At 36.3% G+C, this 19537-nt stretch overlaps 1 protein-coding gene and 1 long non-coding RNA gene across 5 annotated transcripts in view; one reads left to right on the top strand and one right to left on the bottom strand.

Annotated features, from left to right (window-relative positions):
• Positions 1 to 9776, top strand: part of LOC129807068 (uncharacterized) — a 62204-nt gene extending 52428 nt beyond the window's left edge. Inside the window, exons 5-6 of one of the 4 annotated variants that reach the window (XM_055856105.1) lie at positions 1870 to 2029; positions 7881 to 9776. In XM_055856105.1, the coding sequence (XP_055712080.1) occupies positions 1870 to 2029; positions 7881 to 8146 (426 nt within the window). In that variant the 3' untranslated portion in view covers positions 8147 to 9776. Of the gene's footprint in view, positions 1 to 1866; positions 2030 to 7877 lie in introns of all 4 variants that reach the window. The other 3 variants (XM_055856096.1, XM_055856087.1, XM_055856078.1) reach the window with 3 other exon arrangements.
• A 1523-nt stretch (positions 9777 to 11299) lies between these two features.
• LOC129807245 (uncharacterized) lies at positions 11300 to 11953 on the bottom strand. The gene is made up of 3 exons (XR_008752250.1): positions 11760 to 11953; positions 11537 to 11692; positions 11300 to 11469 (listed from the first exon to the last, which is right to left on the bottom strand). It is a non-coding gene; the product is annotated as an uncharacterized LOC129807245 (long non-coding RNA).
• Between the last annotated feature and the right edge of the window lie 7584 nt (positions 11954 to 19537).

Raw genomic sequence — 19537 nt, 5'->3', positions numbered from 1 at the left:
ATAATCCTTGAAATATTTATTTGTCAGTTATTGCAATTTAAGCATCTTTTTAAAAATTATACGCAAAGAAAAAAATTATTTGCTGGCTAATTCTACCCTAATCTCCTCTATTCATGATTTTGCATGAACATCATTATTCTATGGCAAAATTGCGTGAATTGCACTTTGAAATGCTCCTCTATCCATTGTATAATTCTGATCAGAAACCCTGCGATTACTGAATCTCTGCAGACCTCACAAAATACTCCAAAGAAATAAATTTGGCTCAAATGTAGGAGTGATTGCCAAAACTGAGGCTTATTTTCAGGTAATTTATAAATCGTTTTGTAAAAAAGTATCGAGAATTGACAGAAGCGTTGGAGTGATTGTGTCACTTTTAAAGGAGGGGACTATGTTGATGAATAATGTCGAACTTTGCCAAAATATCGAATTTCTATTAGTCAGGCGCGAGACTTATTGAAAGGAGTTTTATTTAGGCATTTAATTCATCGATAGTAGGTTGTGAACCGAAACATCAATAAATGATGAGTTGGAAAAGATTTTGTGCATTGCTTGAACTCATGAATATTACGATATAGGGTAAGTGTGCCAAATTCCGGCCAGTTTGCAATTTCGGCCACCTTTTTTGTTCCTCAAATTTCCATGAACTTTTATATTTCACGTACTCTATAGATTATACAATGCAAAAGAATAACAAAAAATGTAGCTTCGACAAACGAGATGACGTGAAAAATATATTGGAAAAATTCCCGAAGGGCAAGGAACTATGAGAATGAAGGTGGCCGAAATATGGCACCAAAGCTATGTCTCTATTTTTATTCATTTTAAAATGTATTAAGAATGATTTTAGAATAAATAAAGACGGTAAACTCTTTACAAAGTTCCCAGCAACACTCTTTCAAAAGAAAGAATTAAAAAAATCAATTTGTATTTAAAATATTACATTTCAAACTTGAGACTTTGACGCTTGCATGCAACTATGCCGAAATTTGGCACACTTACCCTATCATAAGAATTGATTTCGCAATACGAATTTAGTAGAGGGTGGGATAATTGACCAATGGGAAATGTGCTGCATAACTTCAAATAGACTATAATCCAAGAAAAACTAGATGAACTTAGTTTGAATATGTACATTTAATTCATAACATATTCATCTATTTCGTTAGAGGGATCGTCAATTGTGAAGCCGGCGGGAGCTGTAGGAGAAAGCGCGCTACGTTCGGACGACTCAAGCTTCGGACAATTCATTTTTTTCTCTATGTTCATTATGGCTTTCACCCATAGTTCTTTTCTGAAAATTTGAATCATTGGACTATCTATTAAAATATAATATAATAATGGGCCAAATTCATTTATAACACATTGAAAAAACTGATTTGTGTGAAGCATAAATCGTCCGAAGGTAGTACGCTTTCCCCTAAATGGATTAAGGGAAATAATTTATTAAAAAATATTATTATTGGAAATATACTTGGAATGGACCACATTGTATTTCCTTAATGCCTTCTTCTCAGGTGATGGTTAAAATATTATGTGAATATGTATGTTTTAATTGAATTTTGCACCATATATTTGTGGTATGATTCCGTTTCCTTCATTGCATCTTCTATTTGGAAGAGTGAGAAATTCAGTGAGATAGAAAGATTTTATTCCATCACGCATTGAAGATATTTTACCTCTTTTTTTTTTAATTCTTACTTCACTCAATAAATGCGGAATGGAATTGGGGAATAAAAATTTAACAAGAGTATCGTTGAAGATATTTAGAAAATTTTTTTCCTCTCTAAGATTTGCACCAAATAAGAAAGGAACAACAACAACAAAAAAAGGTTCATGTGGATTTTTCTCATTCTCTCTCCATAGCAGTGGAAAATTCGCTTCGATGACTCCCTCACGTCGACATATGAATATCCATCGGAATCATCTCAGAGGGAGGAAATGCTGAGTGTGGCGAGCAATGGAAAGACTGGATTGATGGATGATAAATCATTCAATTCACCAGCATATCAGAAATTTCTACCACTAGGTGAGTGTAATATGGTTTTGTATTTTATTTTATTTTGCCATTGATACCTTCTTTTTCCCTTCAATGTCATGAGTTTTACTTATATTTTTTTTTAGTGTCATTCCCACGATTTCTTTTTTTTTCTTTTTTTTGCGTTTAAAGTGAGAAAGAGCAAAGATTAAGAAGATCAAGTGAGAAAAAAATGTACACAGGTTAAATTAATTGTTAGAAGAAGCAAAAGTTGTCATCACTTTCATCACTTTTCTCCACACATTTTTTTTTCTTTATTCACTATTTGGTCTGTTTTGTTATTTTTGCATCTCTCAACAATGCCATTGTTTATCAATTTGTGGACTCTCATTGGAATAATGTTTTTTTTCCTTCATATATAGACATAATATTATTCCCCTATTTGTCTTTAATTCCACAAAATATGGATGCGAGCCAAGAAAAAAAGAAATACTTTGTGTATTATTCGTGTGATTTCATATGCGTGTATCATATATTTCAATAGAGTGGAGAAGAAGAAGAGAGAAAAAAAAGGAATCAGTTTAATTAACTATTTGCCAAAGTCAGAGATTTCACATTGCTAGACATGTTGTGTGTGTGCTAGAGAACAAATGTTATTTTATTATTATTTTATTGAAATTACCCTCCTAACAAGGTGTTGCATATATATATATAGCATTGCTATTTTACAGACACTTGTAGAAATATTTATTAAGTGTTTCATTTTCTTCAAAATTTGCGCTATCACTCTCAAAGAAAAAAGGGAAACACAACAGCTGATAAAATAAATTTGTGTAGTTAGTATTTTATCAAAGGAAATGGACTTAAATTGTTATATAAGAAACTACTCTAATTCTTCCATAATATTTGTTATCTATTGAATTTTCTTTGCTCGAACTCCACAGAAAGTATAATATAATGGATATACAGGGTCGGCCAAAATTTCTTGACAAATCTAAAAAATCTTTAAAATCTTTCTTTGCAAATAAGTTACTTGTAATCCATATAGATAACTTATGTTATTTAGTACTCCAAAAAAAAAACATTAATTTTATTTCATATCAAAAATAATTGTTTTCCAAAAATTGATCATTTTGCATCAGCCAAAAGTTTCTTGACACATTTGTAGAACTTACTCAAAATGGTCAAATACGTGCAAATAATAACTTCTTTTACATTTACATATTATCAAAAACGCGTCGTGCGATTTTTTTTATTTTTGGATATGTTTTAGAGATTACCCAGGCGGACATTTCGTCCTTAGACGAAAATACCGTTGAATCATTCCTAATACTAAAGAGATACTAAAGAGAGCATTTATCAAGCGAATGGGGTCATGTTTGGGCTCGTTGGAAAGGTCTTGGAATTTCCGACAAAACTGAACTGGTTCCAACCGGTTTATAATCGGTAATGAACCGGTTCATAACTAATAAATAATTTTTATACGAAATTCAATTAAATTACTCCTGGGTATTTTGGGAAATATTTTGAGTGATTTATAAGTCTGTTCAAATTGGTTGTAAACCGGTAATGAACCAGTTATTTACCTATAAGTAATTTTTGTTCGAATATAATTTTTATTACTCTTTAAAATATTTTGTGGAATCTATTGAGTGATATGTGAATCGATTCAAATCGGTTGAGTACCGGTAAACGGTAGGGTAAAGGCTCATAATTTTGCCCAGTCTGCTTATAAGCATCGATGTTCCAAGTTTGAAGTGCGATATTTTCGATACTAATGGACTTTTTTTGTTACTCTCTTTTCGGAAGGGTTGTTTAGAAACTTGGCAAGCTATTTATCGTCTTATTTTTACTAAAATTAGTGTTAATACGTTTAAAAATGAATTGATATGTTGAGGTGAATTTGACTCTTATTTTGGACAACTTGGTGATTCATTTTTACAACTTGGCTGTAAATTTGGACAGCTAATCCGCCTCAACAGGATGACCATTGTTCTTCATTTCATGAACCAATCTTACCAAGTCCTCTTCCTGTTCATGTAAGGGAAACATAGAATGTCACAAGAAGCCCGGAAACTTTCCATATCATTCATTAAAGTGAGTTGACTTCGGTACTCCAAGTACGTGCGGATTCGCTCATTCCCTGGCCTTTCCGGGAGCCTTTCAAGGCATTTCTTGCTACATCTCTTTCGTAGAGATGATGCTCCTTTGCTTCTCTAGGCATTTGTCCAACCTAGTCATCGCAAAAGCTAAAACTTCACGAAATTTCGTGAGAAAAACACCTGTCCAAAATAAGGATTATCACCTCACTGGTGAATGTCTTAGGAATTTCCCATTTTTCACACGAAAAATCTAATTCACAAGGCAAATCTCACTTCAGGTCAAATGTACAAATCCCCATTAACGTGAATCAACACAATCTTCAATGAATATTCAATAATATCACTCAAAAAAAAAAGCGAAAAAACATTGTTAGTACTTCATCACAGCTAAATAAGACTGAAGTAAACACAAAGTTCGGTTGTATTTCTCGTAAGCAATTGCTCACACTGAATTTTCAACAAAGCAATTGTGGAGCTCAGAATGAAAAATGAACAGATTCTATGCTTTAACTATAGTATATGTTCATTTTTCAATCTGAGCTCCACAATTGTAACTCAAATAAAATTCAAAATTTAACGTATTTAGTGTTAAAATCTTCCAAAAAGAACAAATATTTAGATAGAATTCATTATGACCAGCGCACAGTAACTTTTGCTTGTAAACATGTTTTCAAAATTTCACATGAGAATGAGCGAGATGACTAGATCTAGATCTCACTCACTCTCATTGAAATGTCCAAAACATGTTTACTAAACAAAAGTTATTGTGCGTTGTTCATTATTCATCAAATATTGGAATAAAAATCCATAATTTTAATCAATTTATTTTTAATGTTCAATTTTATCCTCAAAGTGTCCAAAATAAGAAACTGGACAAAATTATGAGCTTTTCCCCTATATCAATTTCATTTTAAAGAAACGATTAGGCGATATTTCCTACATTCAGGATATTTTGATCTACTATTGAATTAAATTTATCCTCGTTTAATTTGGGTTTCCAGATATTTTAGAGATGTTTATGAAATAGAAATGTAGGCTAACAATTAACGTTTTATCTTATTGCATTAGGAATTCTAAACCGTACGACATGGTTTTACCAAAGACAGGAGTATAATTTCTTAATAGTATGAGTATGACTTTAACAAAAGTCATAAATATTTTTAAAGGTTTAGGGTAAGTGTGCCAAATTTCGGCATAGTTGCATGCAAGCGTCAAAGTCTCAAGTTTGAAATGTAATATTTTAAATACAAATTGTTTTTTTTTTATTCTTTCTTCTTAAAGAGTGTTGCTTGGAACCTTGTAAAGAGTTTACCGTCTTTATTTACTGTAAAATCATTCTTAATACATTTGAAAATGAATAAAAATATATTTGGTGCCCTATTTCGTCCACCTTCATTCTCATAGTTCCTTGCCCTTCGGGAATTCTTTCAATGGTTTTTTCACGTCATCTCGTTTGTCGAAGCTACATTTTTTTGTTATTCTTTTGCATTGTATAATCTCTAGAGTAAGTAAAATATATAAGTTCATGGAAAATCGAGGAACAAAAAATGTGACCGAAATTGCAAGCTGGACGGAATTTGGCACACTTACCTTACATGGGCACGAAGACTAAAAAAACAGCATTGCATCAAAATTCAATATTAGGTGAGATTCTTAACAATCTCACCTACTATAATCCTAACAAAATTTCATGTCGTCCGATCGCGCTCAAACTTGGCCAAAATGTGTTTCGCCACTTCCTGATCACGAATATATGGGGGGCTAAGTTACGTTCCCGGCCGGCCGGCCGTCCGGCCGCTCTTTGGAGCTTAATAGCTCCTAAACTAAAAAAGATATCGACTTGCGGTTTTCGGAAAAGGTTAAATATCGTATGAAAATTGCAACATGGTGCATTGACCCCCCACACCCCACCCCTCCTTCCGCCATTTTGAAGACCCCCCTTTTTTTTGTTTTCTCAATAGCTCCGCCCCTATAGCATCGAGCGGGCTCAAATTTTAGTATGTTATAGCTGGGCCTTAGAGCTTTCCATCAGTACCAAACTTAAGGTCCCCCGACCCCCCTGACCCGAGCTATAAGGGTCCAAAAAAAATTTCTTAAAATGGCCATAACTCCGGTTCTAATTGTCAGAATTTAAATTTGATGAATGGGGGCTTAAACGAAAGATCTCACCAAATGCTACAACTTTCTAGAATATTTGAACTTCGTGGGACCAACACCAGGGGCGCTACAGTCGAAAAACCAATTTCAATATCACATAACCTTAATTATCTCGACTGTCGCTGAACCGATTTTGATGATTACTTCGACATAATTGTAGAGCACATTTGTCTCTACATTTCAACCATACATTATTTTCCACTCAGACCACGCTATCACTCCGATTTTGCCGTTTAAGTGTGAAAAAATTGATTTTTCCCATAATAACGCTTTGAAATCACTCAGATGCCAATTTGACTGCCTCTACTCCACCAAGACACTTAAAATAGGGTTTTAAATGGAAAGTCCCACAAAATACAACAAGTCTTTGATATAGTTGAAGTTCAACAAATGACTACTTGGGGAACTCTGGATGAAAAAACGAGTTAAGAAACAAAAAACCTCGCTTATCTTGGCTTCTGAGTAATCGATGAGATCATGTTCTATGGGAAAATTATAGAGAACATTCTGGTCTACATTTCACCCATATATCACTTTTCTGTCAGTTCATCCAAATCCTTGATATTTTGGTTTAAATACAAAATTTGTATAATTTCACGAATTTTATTCAAGATAACTGAATGGCGTCTCCCAACTTCAGCTCTAAATCGAATTTGCATGCACTCCGATTTAGCTCACGTTAAGAATCTCACCTACATAAGCCGGTTAGGATTATCTGTCCCTTTTCAAAATAGTCCAAAATAGTTAAAAGAAATAGACTGGAGGCTTCAATTTGTTTCTAAGGGCCTTGACAGACCTGAGGATTAGCCGAGAGACGGCTTAGCGTAATTCTATTAGAAATAATGGTCAAACTACATTTCCATCATTTTCCACTAAGTCGTCTTTCGGCTTAAGTCGTAAGTGTGTCTCTAGGGCATAACCTTCATGAACCTTCTTAACTCTTTCGCCTGTTTTGGGATTCTGCGCACGCATGGAAAAACCTATATTATTGTATTTGACTCGACCCTTAGGCCGGCTTCAGACTGGAGGTTTAGCCCAGTTCCCGAAGATCTCAAAAATCTTAATAACAATCAATTTTATTGATTTTTTAAAATTTAATGACGCATATTTGCCCATTCAATCCTAAACAACAATTTCCTAAAAAATCATACTTGATGAGGAATTAGAGGAGTTAAGCCAGATAGCTAAGCCTTAGGTCTGAAGCCCGTATTACTATACCAAAATTGACCGGACTCTATCTCTAATATTTATTATTAATCGATTTCAATGAACTTTTTTTTCTTTTATTGGCCCTCCTCATTTAAAATAGAAAATGACCAGTGATAAGCTCAGATAAGCTTATGGTAGCTGAGATTCTGAGGGGTGCTTACAACTCGAAGTACATGAAAATTCGATGTTGTGTTGCCTTTTGGAAGTCAAGCCAATTTAATCCGTTTCTGCCGTCGAAGGCAGTTTGCTCGCGAGTTGCACGTATTTCAAGGTCACTTGGAAAGAATCTCAGCTACCATAAGATAATCTGGGCTTATCACTGGTTTTAAATCTTTTTCCTGATATTTTTTCTTTGGATTGTGTGCTCATTTCATTTATCTGATGACCATGATTTGATAATGTTTTTTTTTTTTGTTATTATTATTTTTTAGCAGGATTAGCACCTTTGGGGAATTACACACCGGTGAAGGGAGGTGCTCTCAATAGTGACTTTGAGTTGGGTGTTAAGAGAAATTCTCCCGTGGTGGAGTCACCAGGAAGTGCTACAGGAGGGAATTGTGCAGGAATTGATCAGCAACCGCAACAGCAACAGCAGCAAGTCAATGGAGATCTCGAGAGTCTGCAGTACCTCAAGCCAGCCACTGATGAACAAACAGTGGCTTGGAGTGAAGGGACCAGAGTGACGGATTTACTTTTCTAACAGAGGGACAGTGAGTGAAGGAATCCCTGGGGCACATTCCCGGAGGATTCTCTTTGCTCAATTGAGAAGGATTGACTCAAATTGAGAAAGAGTGAGAACTATATTGCTATTGATTTTGTGCAAGAGGGGAGAACCAGAGAGATTTGGTGTGTTTTTTTTTAATCCAATTTGAGTGTATACCTCAGTTGCCACATTTGTTTTCTTGCTGGAGAGGAAGAGAAAGAGAGAGAGAGAAAGAGATTGAGGGAATATTCCACTACGACAAAAAGGTCTCTGAACTCTGCCGTATAGAAAAAAATAATAATAATAATTTCAAATAATATCAAACTAAAGAAGTGAAAAAAACACAATGAGAATCAAAGAAGAAAAATTAGTTGTTGTAGTATTAAATAATATGCAAAAAAAAAATCGCACGGAACTGAAGGACTAAAGAAGATGAATTAAATGAGATTTTCGGGAGGGGAGGGGGGCTTCAATGAAGTTAAAATGGGAAAAATTAGTAAATAAACATTTACCGATAAAACATTTTTTGATAAAGTCTGTTTTTTTATATGAAATATTCTTACAGTAAGCGACATTTAAATGTGCTTTTTTTCTACGACATTTACGCGTTATTGCAAAATGATTATATAAAAGAAAAAAAAATACGAAAGAAATTGAAGCTCTGCCTGATTTTTTTATACACGTAAAATTAGTCGAATAGAATTACGATTAAATTAAAAAGAAAAACAAATGTCTTTTTGCAAGATCGAAAGGAGGATTAATTTAAAAATCACCCAAAGTGATTTAAAAAAAAAGAATGAAAGAAAAAAAACACGAAGAACAGGAAAATACGAAAATGAATATTAATCAAACTATTTGTCTATTCTTAAATTAATATATTAAGAATATTATTTATACATTATAAGTAATTATTAAAAAGAAAATGAAATAGTTATTGTGATATATCGAAAGCAAATATGAGTTTATTCATAGTGAGAGATATTTTCTTCGTGCTTTGTGTAATTGTGTGCTTGTTTTCTTTTCGAATGGCAAAAAGGCAAGAAAAGACACTTTTTTTTTGATAAAAGAAATATTCCAAGGTAATAGATACGAGAGATGAAGAGGGAAAGAAAAACGACAATTTATACATTAAATAAGAAAATCACATTCTAACTTGTAGCTATACCTAAAGAAAAGAAAAAAAAATTAAATCACGAGAAATCTTTTTATTCTCGTTTCGCCGATTTTTTTATTCACTTGAAATACTATCATCTTTATAATGGAAAAGTTAAAAAAAAAAGAAATAAATCATATTACAACAAAGCCATAAATATTATCATAATAAAATAAATAAGAGTGCGACAGAAGGGAAGCAAAACATGAGTATTCAATGAAGTGGTTTTTTTTAGCAAGAAAAAATAAATAAAACTATGCATTTAATCAAATATTCTAAATGTAAACGAATAAAAGTAATTTGTAACTAAAGTGACGAATTTTGTCACAATTTTTATACATTACCAATTTTTCCAATAATTTTTTTTGATTATAAAAATAATTACACCCTTAAAAATCGATCGACATTCCACGCGATTTAGTGTTGTGAATATTTTCGACAAAACTGTGAACAAAGAAATGATAGAAATTTTTTTATAAAATACATTTGAATGCAAAATAGATGTTGATTATAAGAAAAAAAACGCGAGTCACTCAAATTAATCAAAAAGAAAAAAAAAAGACAGTGAATAATTGTAAGCAAATTTGCTATATGACCAAAACCATTGTGTTATTTATGAAGAACATTGCACTCTAATTTGAATTGAAATTGGACCATGAACATTCATTCCATTTGTCTTTTGGGCAAAAATGGCCAAGAGGCACAAAGAAATCCGCTGAATATTGTGAAATTATTCTGTTTAAGAACTACATCCACTGCATTTACTGAAGATACAACTTTCATAAGAAATATTCTTAATAAAAGCTCTAATTAAAAAAAAAAACAACCTTCTTTTTAATTGGTCTTTTTATTTAATTTGGTCCTCAAGTCAATACCCGGCATTGCATTGAACTAAGTACTTATTAAGTGCTTAAACAGTTCTTAATGTATGAGCCAGGCAGCAAGAATATTACAAGAACGGAGATAGAATTTGAAGTGGAAACAGAAACTCTTACTGTAAGGAAAAGTACTCACCATTCGAACGTTCATGCGGTTGATGCCTTCGAATAATGTAAATTTGATTTTATTTTTCCTGAGGAACTTACACATTTCTATTAAATATTAATTAGCTTTTTATCAATTTATTGATAATTATGTATAAGTTAGGAAAAATTCTTAATATTTTAAGAGGAACGTTCGAAAGGAGAGTACTTTCCGCTACTGTTCCTATTTCCTTATGGCGCTGGCACACCTTTTCAATTGAGTGAAATTCAATCGATTGAAATTTTACCTCTTACTCTTTCAAACTGAAATAAGATACAGATGTCTCTTTCTGTCAAATGAAATTTCAAATTGAAATTCAAAATGAAATTGAAATTTCAATTTTCATTTGACAGAAAGAGACAAACATATCTTATTTCAGTTTAAAAGAGTAAGAGGTAAAATTTCAATCGATTGAATTTCACTAAACTGAAAAGGTGTACCAACGCCATTATAATTTACTTCCAGATCTTCATCCCGCGTAATTTCGGTACAGGGGGGTCCGTGATTATGCACTTCGATATATGCATGCATAATTATACATGTTTGCCTATATCAGGGCCGAATTTAACATTTTATATAAAATAACGGTATTCCGTGCTACACGTAAATTTAAGAAACTTTAAATTTACCTGAGACCTGAGACACCTTGCTTTTACTACTCGAACTAAATCGAACTCTATCGAGAAAAAAAACAGTAGAATCCCTCGATTTTTTTGCCTATGAATCACAGTTGTTGCTACAGAGTGGAAGACCCAGACGAGAACATTTCCGCAAAAAAAATCTGAAACGTTTAAAATTAAAACGTATTCTCCAGTGGAGAAGGACCTCCATGTGAAGCCTTAAAAATCCCCAAAACCACAAGATTTTATCCATCCTTAAAAAAAAGTTATAATTGTAGTTTTTATTGCCAAAATGGTTTTGCTTAAAAAAAATGGAAGTATAAAAAATATATAAAATCAATTATGTGCGGGAAAGTGCACAAACCAACCTTTAAAAATAAGAAAAAAGAAATGTGCTTAAAACCTGCACTAGTTCCACCCACACCGGGAAAAAGGGGGCGTCTTCACGTACCTGGGTAAATAAATCGGGGAATTAATTATGATTGCTATAGGCTAGGGCTCTAGCTTTATCATGAATCACCAACCTGGGAAAACACAAAGAAATTTGGTGAGAAGAGACCGAAAAATGTGCGGGAAAGTGCACAAACCAACCTTTAAAAATAAGAAAAAAGAAATGTGCTTAAAACCTGCACTAGTTCCACCCACACCGGGAAAAAGGGGGCGTCTTCACGTACCTGGGTAAATAAATCGGGGAATTAATTATGATTGCTATAGGCTAGGGCTCTAGCTTTATCATGAATCACCAACCTGGGAAAACACAAAGAAATTTGGTGAGAAGAGACCGAAAAATGTGCGGGAAAGTGCACAAACCAACCTTTAAAAATAAGAAAAAAGAAATGTGCTTAAAACCTGCACTAGTTCCACCCACACCGGGAAAAAGGGGGCGTCTTCACGTACCTGGGTAAATAAATCGGGGAATTAATTATGATTGCTATAGGCTAGGGCTCTAGCTTTATCATGAATCACCAACCTGGGAAAACACAAAGAAATTTGGTGAGAAGAGACCGAAAAAATTTTCTGGTCTTTGTCTCCAGAGTTCCTCGTGGTTTTGGGGTTCCACCGCGTGGTATCAATCCAGCTGCCCTTTTTGGGCCTCAAATCCACAATTCCTGGATGCACTCCTACCAAAAACCTCACTGAAAACACCTTGTCTTGTCCCAACACCTTTATTTTAATTAACACTCAATTTCTTAACTAAATTCACAATTTTTCCAACTTCTTTTTTTTTCACAATGATTTTCTTGTACAGACACTTTGAGAGACTGATTAGCAAAAAAAGCGAGAAACGAGAATTTGCCCATTTTATCATCCAACAAAACAATAGGATTAATGATTCCCGATCAATTCAGATTTGCATATGCTCTAGATTAATGATAAAGATCAAATCTCCAAAATTCATATTTAAATTTAACGTATGTAATATTGTTTAGAATTTTTAATTTACTTTTTAAATAATTTTAGTTTTTTAAATTTGAGTTCATTGAATTTTTACATTCCCTTTTTTTTTAATTACACTTTCGTGTACATTCCTCCCCCAGACTGAACTAGTTGAACCTATCGTGAAAGTAGTTCAGGAATATTGTTATCTACTTTGGGGAGCCGCGATATTTTTGTAATTGGCCTTTTATAAAGACCCTTGAAAGTTCTGACTGTGACAACTCTAACCTTTCCATCTGACCCGGGATGAATTGTTTCAATCCTCCCTAACACCCATTTTGACCCTTCAGGATTTGACTCATTCAAAAGAAGTACCACTTCTCCGACACTAAGATTCTCCCTTGTGAATTTCCAACGATGTCGTTGTTGTAGTGTGTTTAGATAGTGGAGCCTCCACTTCTTGCCAAATTCCTGGACTCTCAACTGGCATAGCTGCCAATACGATTGCCGATTGATGGGGACTGCCGAAAGATCTGGGTCAGGTATTGCGTTGATTGGAGCTCCTACTAGAAAATGGCCCGGTGTTAAGAATTCCACATCGTTAGGATCGTCGGACATTGTACAGATGGGCCGACTGTTGAGAACCTGTTCCACCTGGCAGAGAATTGTCTGTAGTTCCTCCAAAGACAACGTGGATGAGTTAGTGAGGCGAGTCAAATGGTATTTAGTACTTTTTACACAGGCCTCCCAAAGACCGCCGTGATGAGGAGAGGCCGGGGGATTAAAATGCCATAATATGCCTTCTTCATTTGTCCTTTCCACTATCTCCCGTTGCATAGATTCCTGAGTGAAAAGCCGCGATACCTCATTTACAGCTCCTTCAAAATTTTTGCCGCAGTCCGAATGCATATGTCGTGGCGCTGACCGTCTCGCTGAGAAGCGGCGTAAAGAAGCAAGAAATGCATCTGTAGATAATGATGTTACTAATTCGAGATGGGCTGCCCGGGTTGCCATGCATACAAATATGGCTATGTAAACCTTTTGGGTTCCTGCCTTACGGGATCTAACTCCCCGGGTAGCAGCGGAGATCATTAACAGCGGACCGGCAAAATCTATGCCAGTTGAGTGGAAAGGTCTATGGTAGGTCACACGAGGTTCTGGCAGGTCTCCCATGAGCTGCTCTAGGGGTTTTGGCTTTACTCGAAAGCAAGTGTGACACTCATGCACCACCTTTTTAACTGTGTTGCGTCCTGCAACAGGCCAATATCTCTGGCGGAGGGAGGAGAGTAACAAAGTAGGACCCGCATGGAGTTGTTTGATGTGTTCTCTCCTTATAAGCATGAGTGATAGCAGAGATTTGGGCAATAGGACAGGGTGCCGAGCTGCAAATGGTTCATTGGAATGTTTGAGCCTACCACCTACCCTAACAAGACCATCTTGATCAACAAATGGGGCAAGTGCAGCGAGGTATTTCCATGGTTTTGGCAACGAGTGGGTTGTGATGTAGTCAGCTAGATTAGGCCAATATTGTTGCTGATTGAGTTTGACAAGAACCAACTCGGCCTTTTCGATTTCATCTGCACTTAATGCGTCATGAAGTGGTGGGCTCTTAGATTTGAGCTTGTGTATAAATCGAAGGCAATATGCCACTACTCTGATAATCCTTTGGATTGGTGAGTATCGATCGAATACACGTTCAAATGGGAGCAATTTCTCAGTAGTAACTGCGGTTAGTACGTGTCGCGTTTCTTCTTGTGTCCGAGCAGAAGGGAAAAATGGAGGTGGCCAAAGGGTTTCATCAGAACAGAGCCACGGTGGACCCTTCCACCAAAGACTGGATTGGCAGAGCTGTTGTGGGGAAGTTCCGCGAGAAATTATATCCGCAGGGTTTAATGCAGAAGGTACATGGCGCCACTGGTTAGCAGAAGAAAGTTGAAGGATTCGTTTGATCCGCTTTGCTACAAACACCTTATATGAATCCGGAGGACTGTTTATCCAACTCAGTACAATTGTTGAATCACTCCAGAAGTGTACCGATTGGGGGTTTAAGAGACTTTCTAACTTGCTGACCGTTTCTACTCCTAAAAGGGCTCCACATAATTCTAAACGAGGTATAGTCAGAGTTTTTACAGGTGCGACCCTTGATTTTGAGAGTAGAAGGCTGCTATTGATAGTATTTCCGCAATGAGTGGTGAGGTAAATTGCTGTGCCGTATGCTCGAGTACTGGCATCGCAAAATACGTGAATTTCACAATGTGATGGGTTTGGGATGGAAGTAATCCAGCGTGGGATATTAAAGTCACTGATATTCTCAAGAGCTGATGTGTAATTAGCCCAATGTTCAGAAACTTCCTTTGGCAAAGGTGTGTCCCAACCCAATTTTAATTTATGCAAATCCTGGAGTAGCATCTTCGCCTCCACGATGACAGGTCCGATTAATCCCATGGGATCAAAAAGTCTAGCTATTGCCGAAGCAATTTCACGTTTTGATTTGGCTATCATGGACGATTTAATGGGAGAGTCAAATTTAAACACATCTGCTTGTGAGTCCCATTTCAATCCAAGAGTGCTCACAGTTGAGTCTTCAATAGTAACTAGATCCGAGGATACGTCAGAGGATTGAGTGGGAATGAGACCATTGTGGTTACTCGACCATTTAGTAAGTAGGAAACCTCCGAGGTTCAACACTTTGACTAACTGTTCTTGGGTTTCCTTGGCTTCCTCCAGAGAGTTTGCAGATAAAATACAATCGTCCACATAGAATGCTGTCCGCAAAGCTCGCGATGCCAGGGGAAATTTCTTTTCATGATCCATGGAAAGTTGAATCAAGGCTCGCGTTGCGAGAAATGGAGAAGAGGCTTGGCCAAAGCAGACTCGAGTAATTCGGAAATCTTTGATTGGTTCATCCTTGCTTTCCCGCCAAACCAAACGTTGATAATTAGTGTCCCTTGAATCGACTATCATCTGCAGATACATTTTTGCGATATCTGCGGAAACTGCGAATTGGTGAAGTCTGAACTGGAGGAGAATAAAGAGCAGTTCAGGTTGGACAGTGGGGCCAGCCATAAGGATATCATTTAGGCTGTGACCCGAAGACGTTTTGGCGCTAGCGTTATAAACCACGCGAAGTTTTGTGGTGGCACTACTGTCTTTTACGACCCCATGATGTGGCATGTAGTATGCCAAAGCCTTATGATCTTCTCTAGGGACACGCTCTATCCATCCTCTTTTGAGGTAATCCTGCATGACTTCGACATACAATTTCTTCATTTCAGGCTTTTTATCGAACTGTCGTTCGAGAGAGAGCAATTGCCTAATAGCCTGAGAGCGAGATTCACCTAATACTTGAGGGTCTTGTTTAAAGGGCAGTTGAACAATGAAACGTCCTTCAGGGGTCCGTTTATGGGTAGTGGTGAAGTGATGTTCAGCTGCTTTATGTTCATCAGTCAATGGGGCTTCATTGGGTAAATCCTCAACTTCCCAAAATTTTTGGAGCATATATTCCAAGGCCAAGGATTCGTTAAAGCATACATGGCGTACATTAGAGTCTGGTGATCGATCTTCTCCAACCATTACGTAACCGAAAACCGTCTCTCGGAGGTGTGGGAGTCCAGGTCCCAAGTTTATAACGCCAGAAAGGAAGCTTCCCCAATAACTATCACCACAAATTAGGAGGTCGACTGGTCGTTGGTCAGCCCAAAATGGATCTGCCATTTCGATATTAGGTGGAAGGTTAAATGAAGTCTTATCTACAGGCCAGTTTGGAATATCATTCGCTATTTTAGGCATGACATAGCAATTGAAAGTAAATGGCTCTCCAGAAATTTGAGACAGGATTGTAGCAGAAACTTGATACTTGACTGTGGAGAGCTGGCTTCCTACACCCATAATGGACATATTGGCAGGAATTTTTGGCAACTTCAATTTTTGGTATAATGCGGTTGTCATTATACAGACTTGGGCTCCCCCATCAAGCAGAACACGGCAAGGAATTTTGGTATTGTTAGCAGTTAAAATATCCACCATTGCCGTGGCTAAAAACACCTTTGATGTTATAGGAGTGGGAGGAGCTTCACCTGAAGTTGGAGTGTTAAGCATAACGGAAGCGGGAGGATTTGAGGAGTCTTTCCGGTCTGATGATGGTGGTTTAGAGTCAGACCCGGATGGAGGTTTTCCATTTTCAGGAGAAGGGTTTGAGTTATCACACTCCGAAGCAAATTTCTCATGAAGGAGTATGTTATGCTTTGCATGGCACTTTCTGCATTTATGGAAAGTGCAGGTGCTCGTATTATGTGGTGACAGACAATTCCTGCACACGCTAAGCTTCTTAACCGTATCATATCTCTCATTTGGGGTTTGCGCAAGGAATTTAGCGCACTTATAGAGTGGATGAAAAGTGTCTTGACAACATCTGCAAGTTGATGTTCCAGAAGAATTGTGAAAAACACCTGACTGACGTTTGGAAGACGTAGATGAACTAGACTTTGAGTTGGATGGGCGAGCATTGTCATTAGATTTGAAGGAGGATTCCTGGGCATTCAGAGCATCAACACATCGTTGATTTAGGAATTTTTTAAATTTATCTAGGTCTGGCACTGTGTCTCCACAGTGACGTCCCCACAGGACGCGTGACTCGCTGTCGAGCTTATCTAGGGTGAATTGAATGAGCCAGGGATCCCTACTTGTCATATTCATAACATCCAACGCCATAACTGATTCTGAGAGGGTGTTATATATTTTGCGAAAGGCCAGTGGATCGGAAGGGTTAAATTGCGGCATTTTAAAAAAGTTTCTTACATGATCAGCAATTATTTCGTTTTTACGCTCAAAATTCTCAATTAACATCTCCCATGCAACAGAAAAATTATCATCTGTTACAGCAAGCCTCTTAATAGTGGATGCGGCAACTCCTGTGAGAGCCGATTGTAAATAATCTAACTTTTGAACCCCGGTAAGATTAGGATGATTAATTACAACAGATGTAAATCTATCTTTAAACGTGGTCCATTCTGAATATTTTCCACTGAAGGTGGGTAGTGACATATTAGGAAGTTTTAAACTCGAATTATGGGCACAGTTAGTATTATTTGAGGTACTTCTACCTGCCGTATTTGAGAGCGTTGCAATCAATTGCTGAACCTGCTGCTGGCTCTGCTGAAGCTGTTGGTTATTTTGCGTTAGCATCTCCTGCATCATCGAGTAGAATTCATATGGAATGCCTGGTGGAGCTTTAGAGTGACTGGGAGAGGGTGGCAATTTGCTTAAGATGGTGGATATCTTCTTGATGAGGCTGTCGCATTTCTGGAGGAAGATCTCCTTATTGGTGACTTCTGCAGAAATTGCAACTTCATTCTCCTGAGCTGCAATGTATTCATCCTGGATCGGGATAAATTCTTCTCGTATTTGATGCACCTGACGGAGTTGACCTTCTATCATGTCCCTGTTGAGGTGTTGTATCTCAGCCTCGCTCCATCCTGAGAAATAGTTCTCTACCCTCGTTAGGGAAGAGTGCATGGCCTTCCGTTTACTGCTCATGTTGGCTGAATAAGTCTGGATGACTCAGGCGCTGAAGACTTGAAGCGGTGTGGTGGCTCGAAGCCGACCAAAAAATGTGCGGGAAAGTGCACAAACCAACCTTTAAAAATAAGAAAAAAGAAATGTGCTTAAAACCTGCACTAGTTCCACCCACACCGGGAAAAAGGGGGCGTCTTCACGTACCTGGGTAAATAAATCGGGGAATTAATTATGATTGCTATAGGCTAGGGCTCTAGCTTTATCATGAATCACCAACCTGGGAAAACACAAAGAAATTTGGTGAGAAGAGACCGAAAAATGTGCGGGAAAGTGCACAAACCAACCTTTAAAAATAAGAAAAAAGAAATGTGCTTAAAACCTGCACTAGTTCCACCCACACCGGGAAAAAGGGGGCGTCTTCACGTACCTGGGTAAATAAATCGGGGAATTAATTATGATTGCTATAGGCTAGGGCTCTAGCTTTATCATGAATCACCAACCTGGGAAAACACAAAGAAATTTGGTGAGAAGAGACCGAAAAAATTTTCTGGTCTTTGTCTCCAGAGTTCCTCGTGGTTTTGGGGTTCCACCGCGTGGTATCAATCCAGCTGCCCTTTTTGGGCCTCAAATCCACAATTCCTGGATGCACTCCTACCAAAAACCTCACTGAAAACACCTTGTCTTGTCCCAACACCTTTATTTTAATTAACACTCAATTTCTTAACTAAATTCACAATTTTTCCAACTTCTTTTTTTTTTCACAATGATTTTCTTGTACAGACACTTTGAGAGACTGATTAGCAAAAAAAGCGAGAAACGAGAATTTGCCCATTTTATCATCCAACAAAACAATAGGATTAATGATTCCCGATCAATTCAGATTTGCATATGCTCTAGATTAATGATAAAGATCAAATCTCCAAAATTCATATTTAAATTTAACGTATGTAATATTGTTTAGAATTTTTAATTTACTTTTTAAATAATTTTAGTTTTTTAAATTTGAGTTCATTGAATTTTTACATTCCCTTTTTTTTTAATTACACTTTCGTGTACAAGTTATGAATTTGAGAATTTAAAAATTCGCCATTTTTTTTGAGCTTAAATATTTACTACATAGCAAATAGCTAGACTTGCAAAAAACATTCTAGATTCCTTCAACCTTCTACTTTACAATTATGTACAGATGTAAGAAAAAAATAACTTTAGGTAGTCAGGAAAAAAATTTTCTTTATGAGATACCGATGTTCCAATCGTCCTTAAAGGGTTAAGGACGATTGGAACATCGGCGTCCCTGATTTTTCCTGACTACCTAAAGTTATTTTTTTTGTTATGTTTATACGTAATTGCAAAGTAGAAGGTTAAAGGAAACAAGCATATTTTTTGCAAGTCTACAGCTATTTGCTATATGATAAATATTTAAGCTAAAATATGACGAATTTTTAAATTCTCATATTGAAAATTAATTTGAAGTATTTTTTATACTTCCAGTTTTTTTTTAAGCAAAACCGTTTTGGAAAAGGAAACTGCGATACTCAAACATAATATTTTTCGTTAGAGTGAAAATTATCAGTCATTGGTATCGTCAGAAAAATTACTTAAATTTTTGGGCTATTTTTGTCCCTATCGTTCATAGAGACAAAAAATACACCAAATTAGACTCCGTTTGCTTTTCAAAGATGTAAGACGTTTTACAAGTTT

The sequence above is a fragment of the Phlebotomus papatasi genome, chromosome 1 (assembly GCF_024763615.1).
Source record: "Phlebotomus papatasi isolate M1 chromosome 1, Ppap_2.1, whole genome shotgun sequence".
Lineage (NCBI taxonomy): Eukaryota > Metazoa > Arthropoda > Insecta > Diptera > Psychodidae > Phlebotomus > Phlebotomus papatasi.
This window is presented reverse-complemented; position numbering and strand designations above follow the sequence as displayed.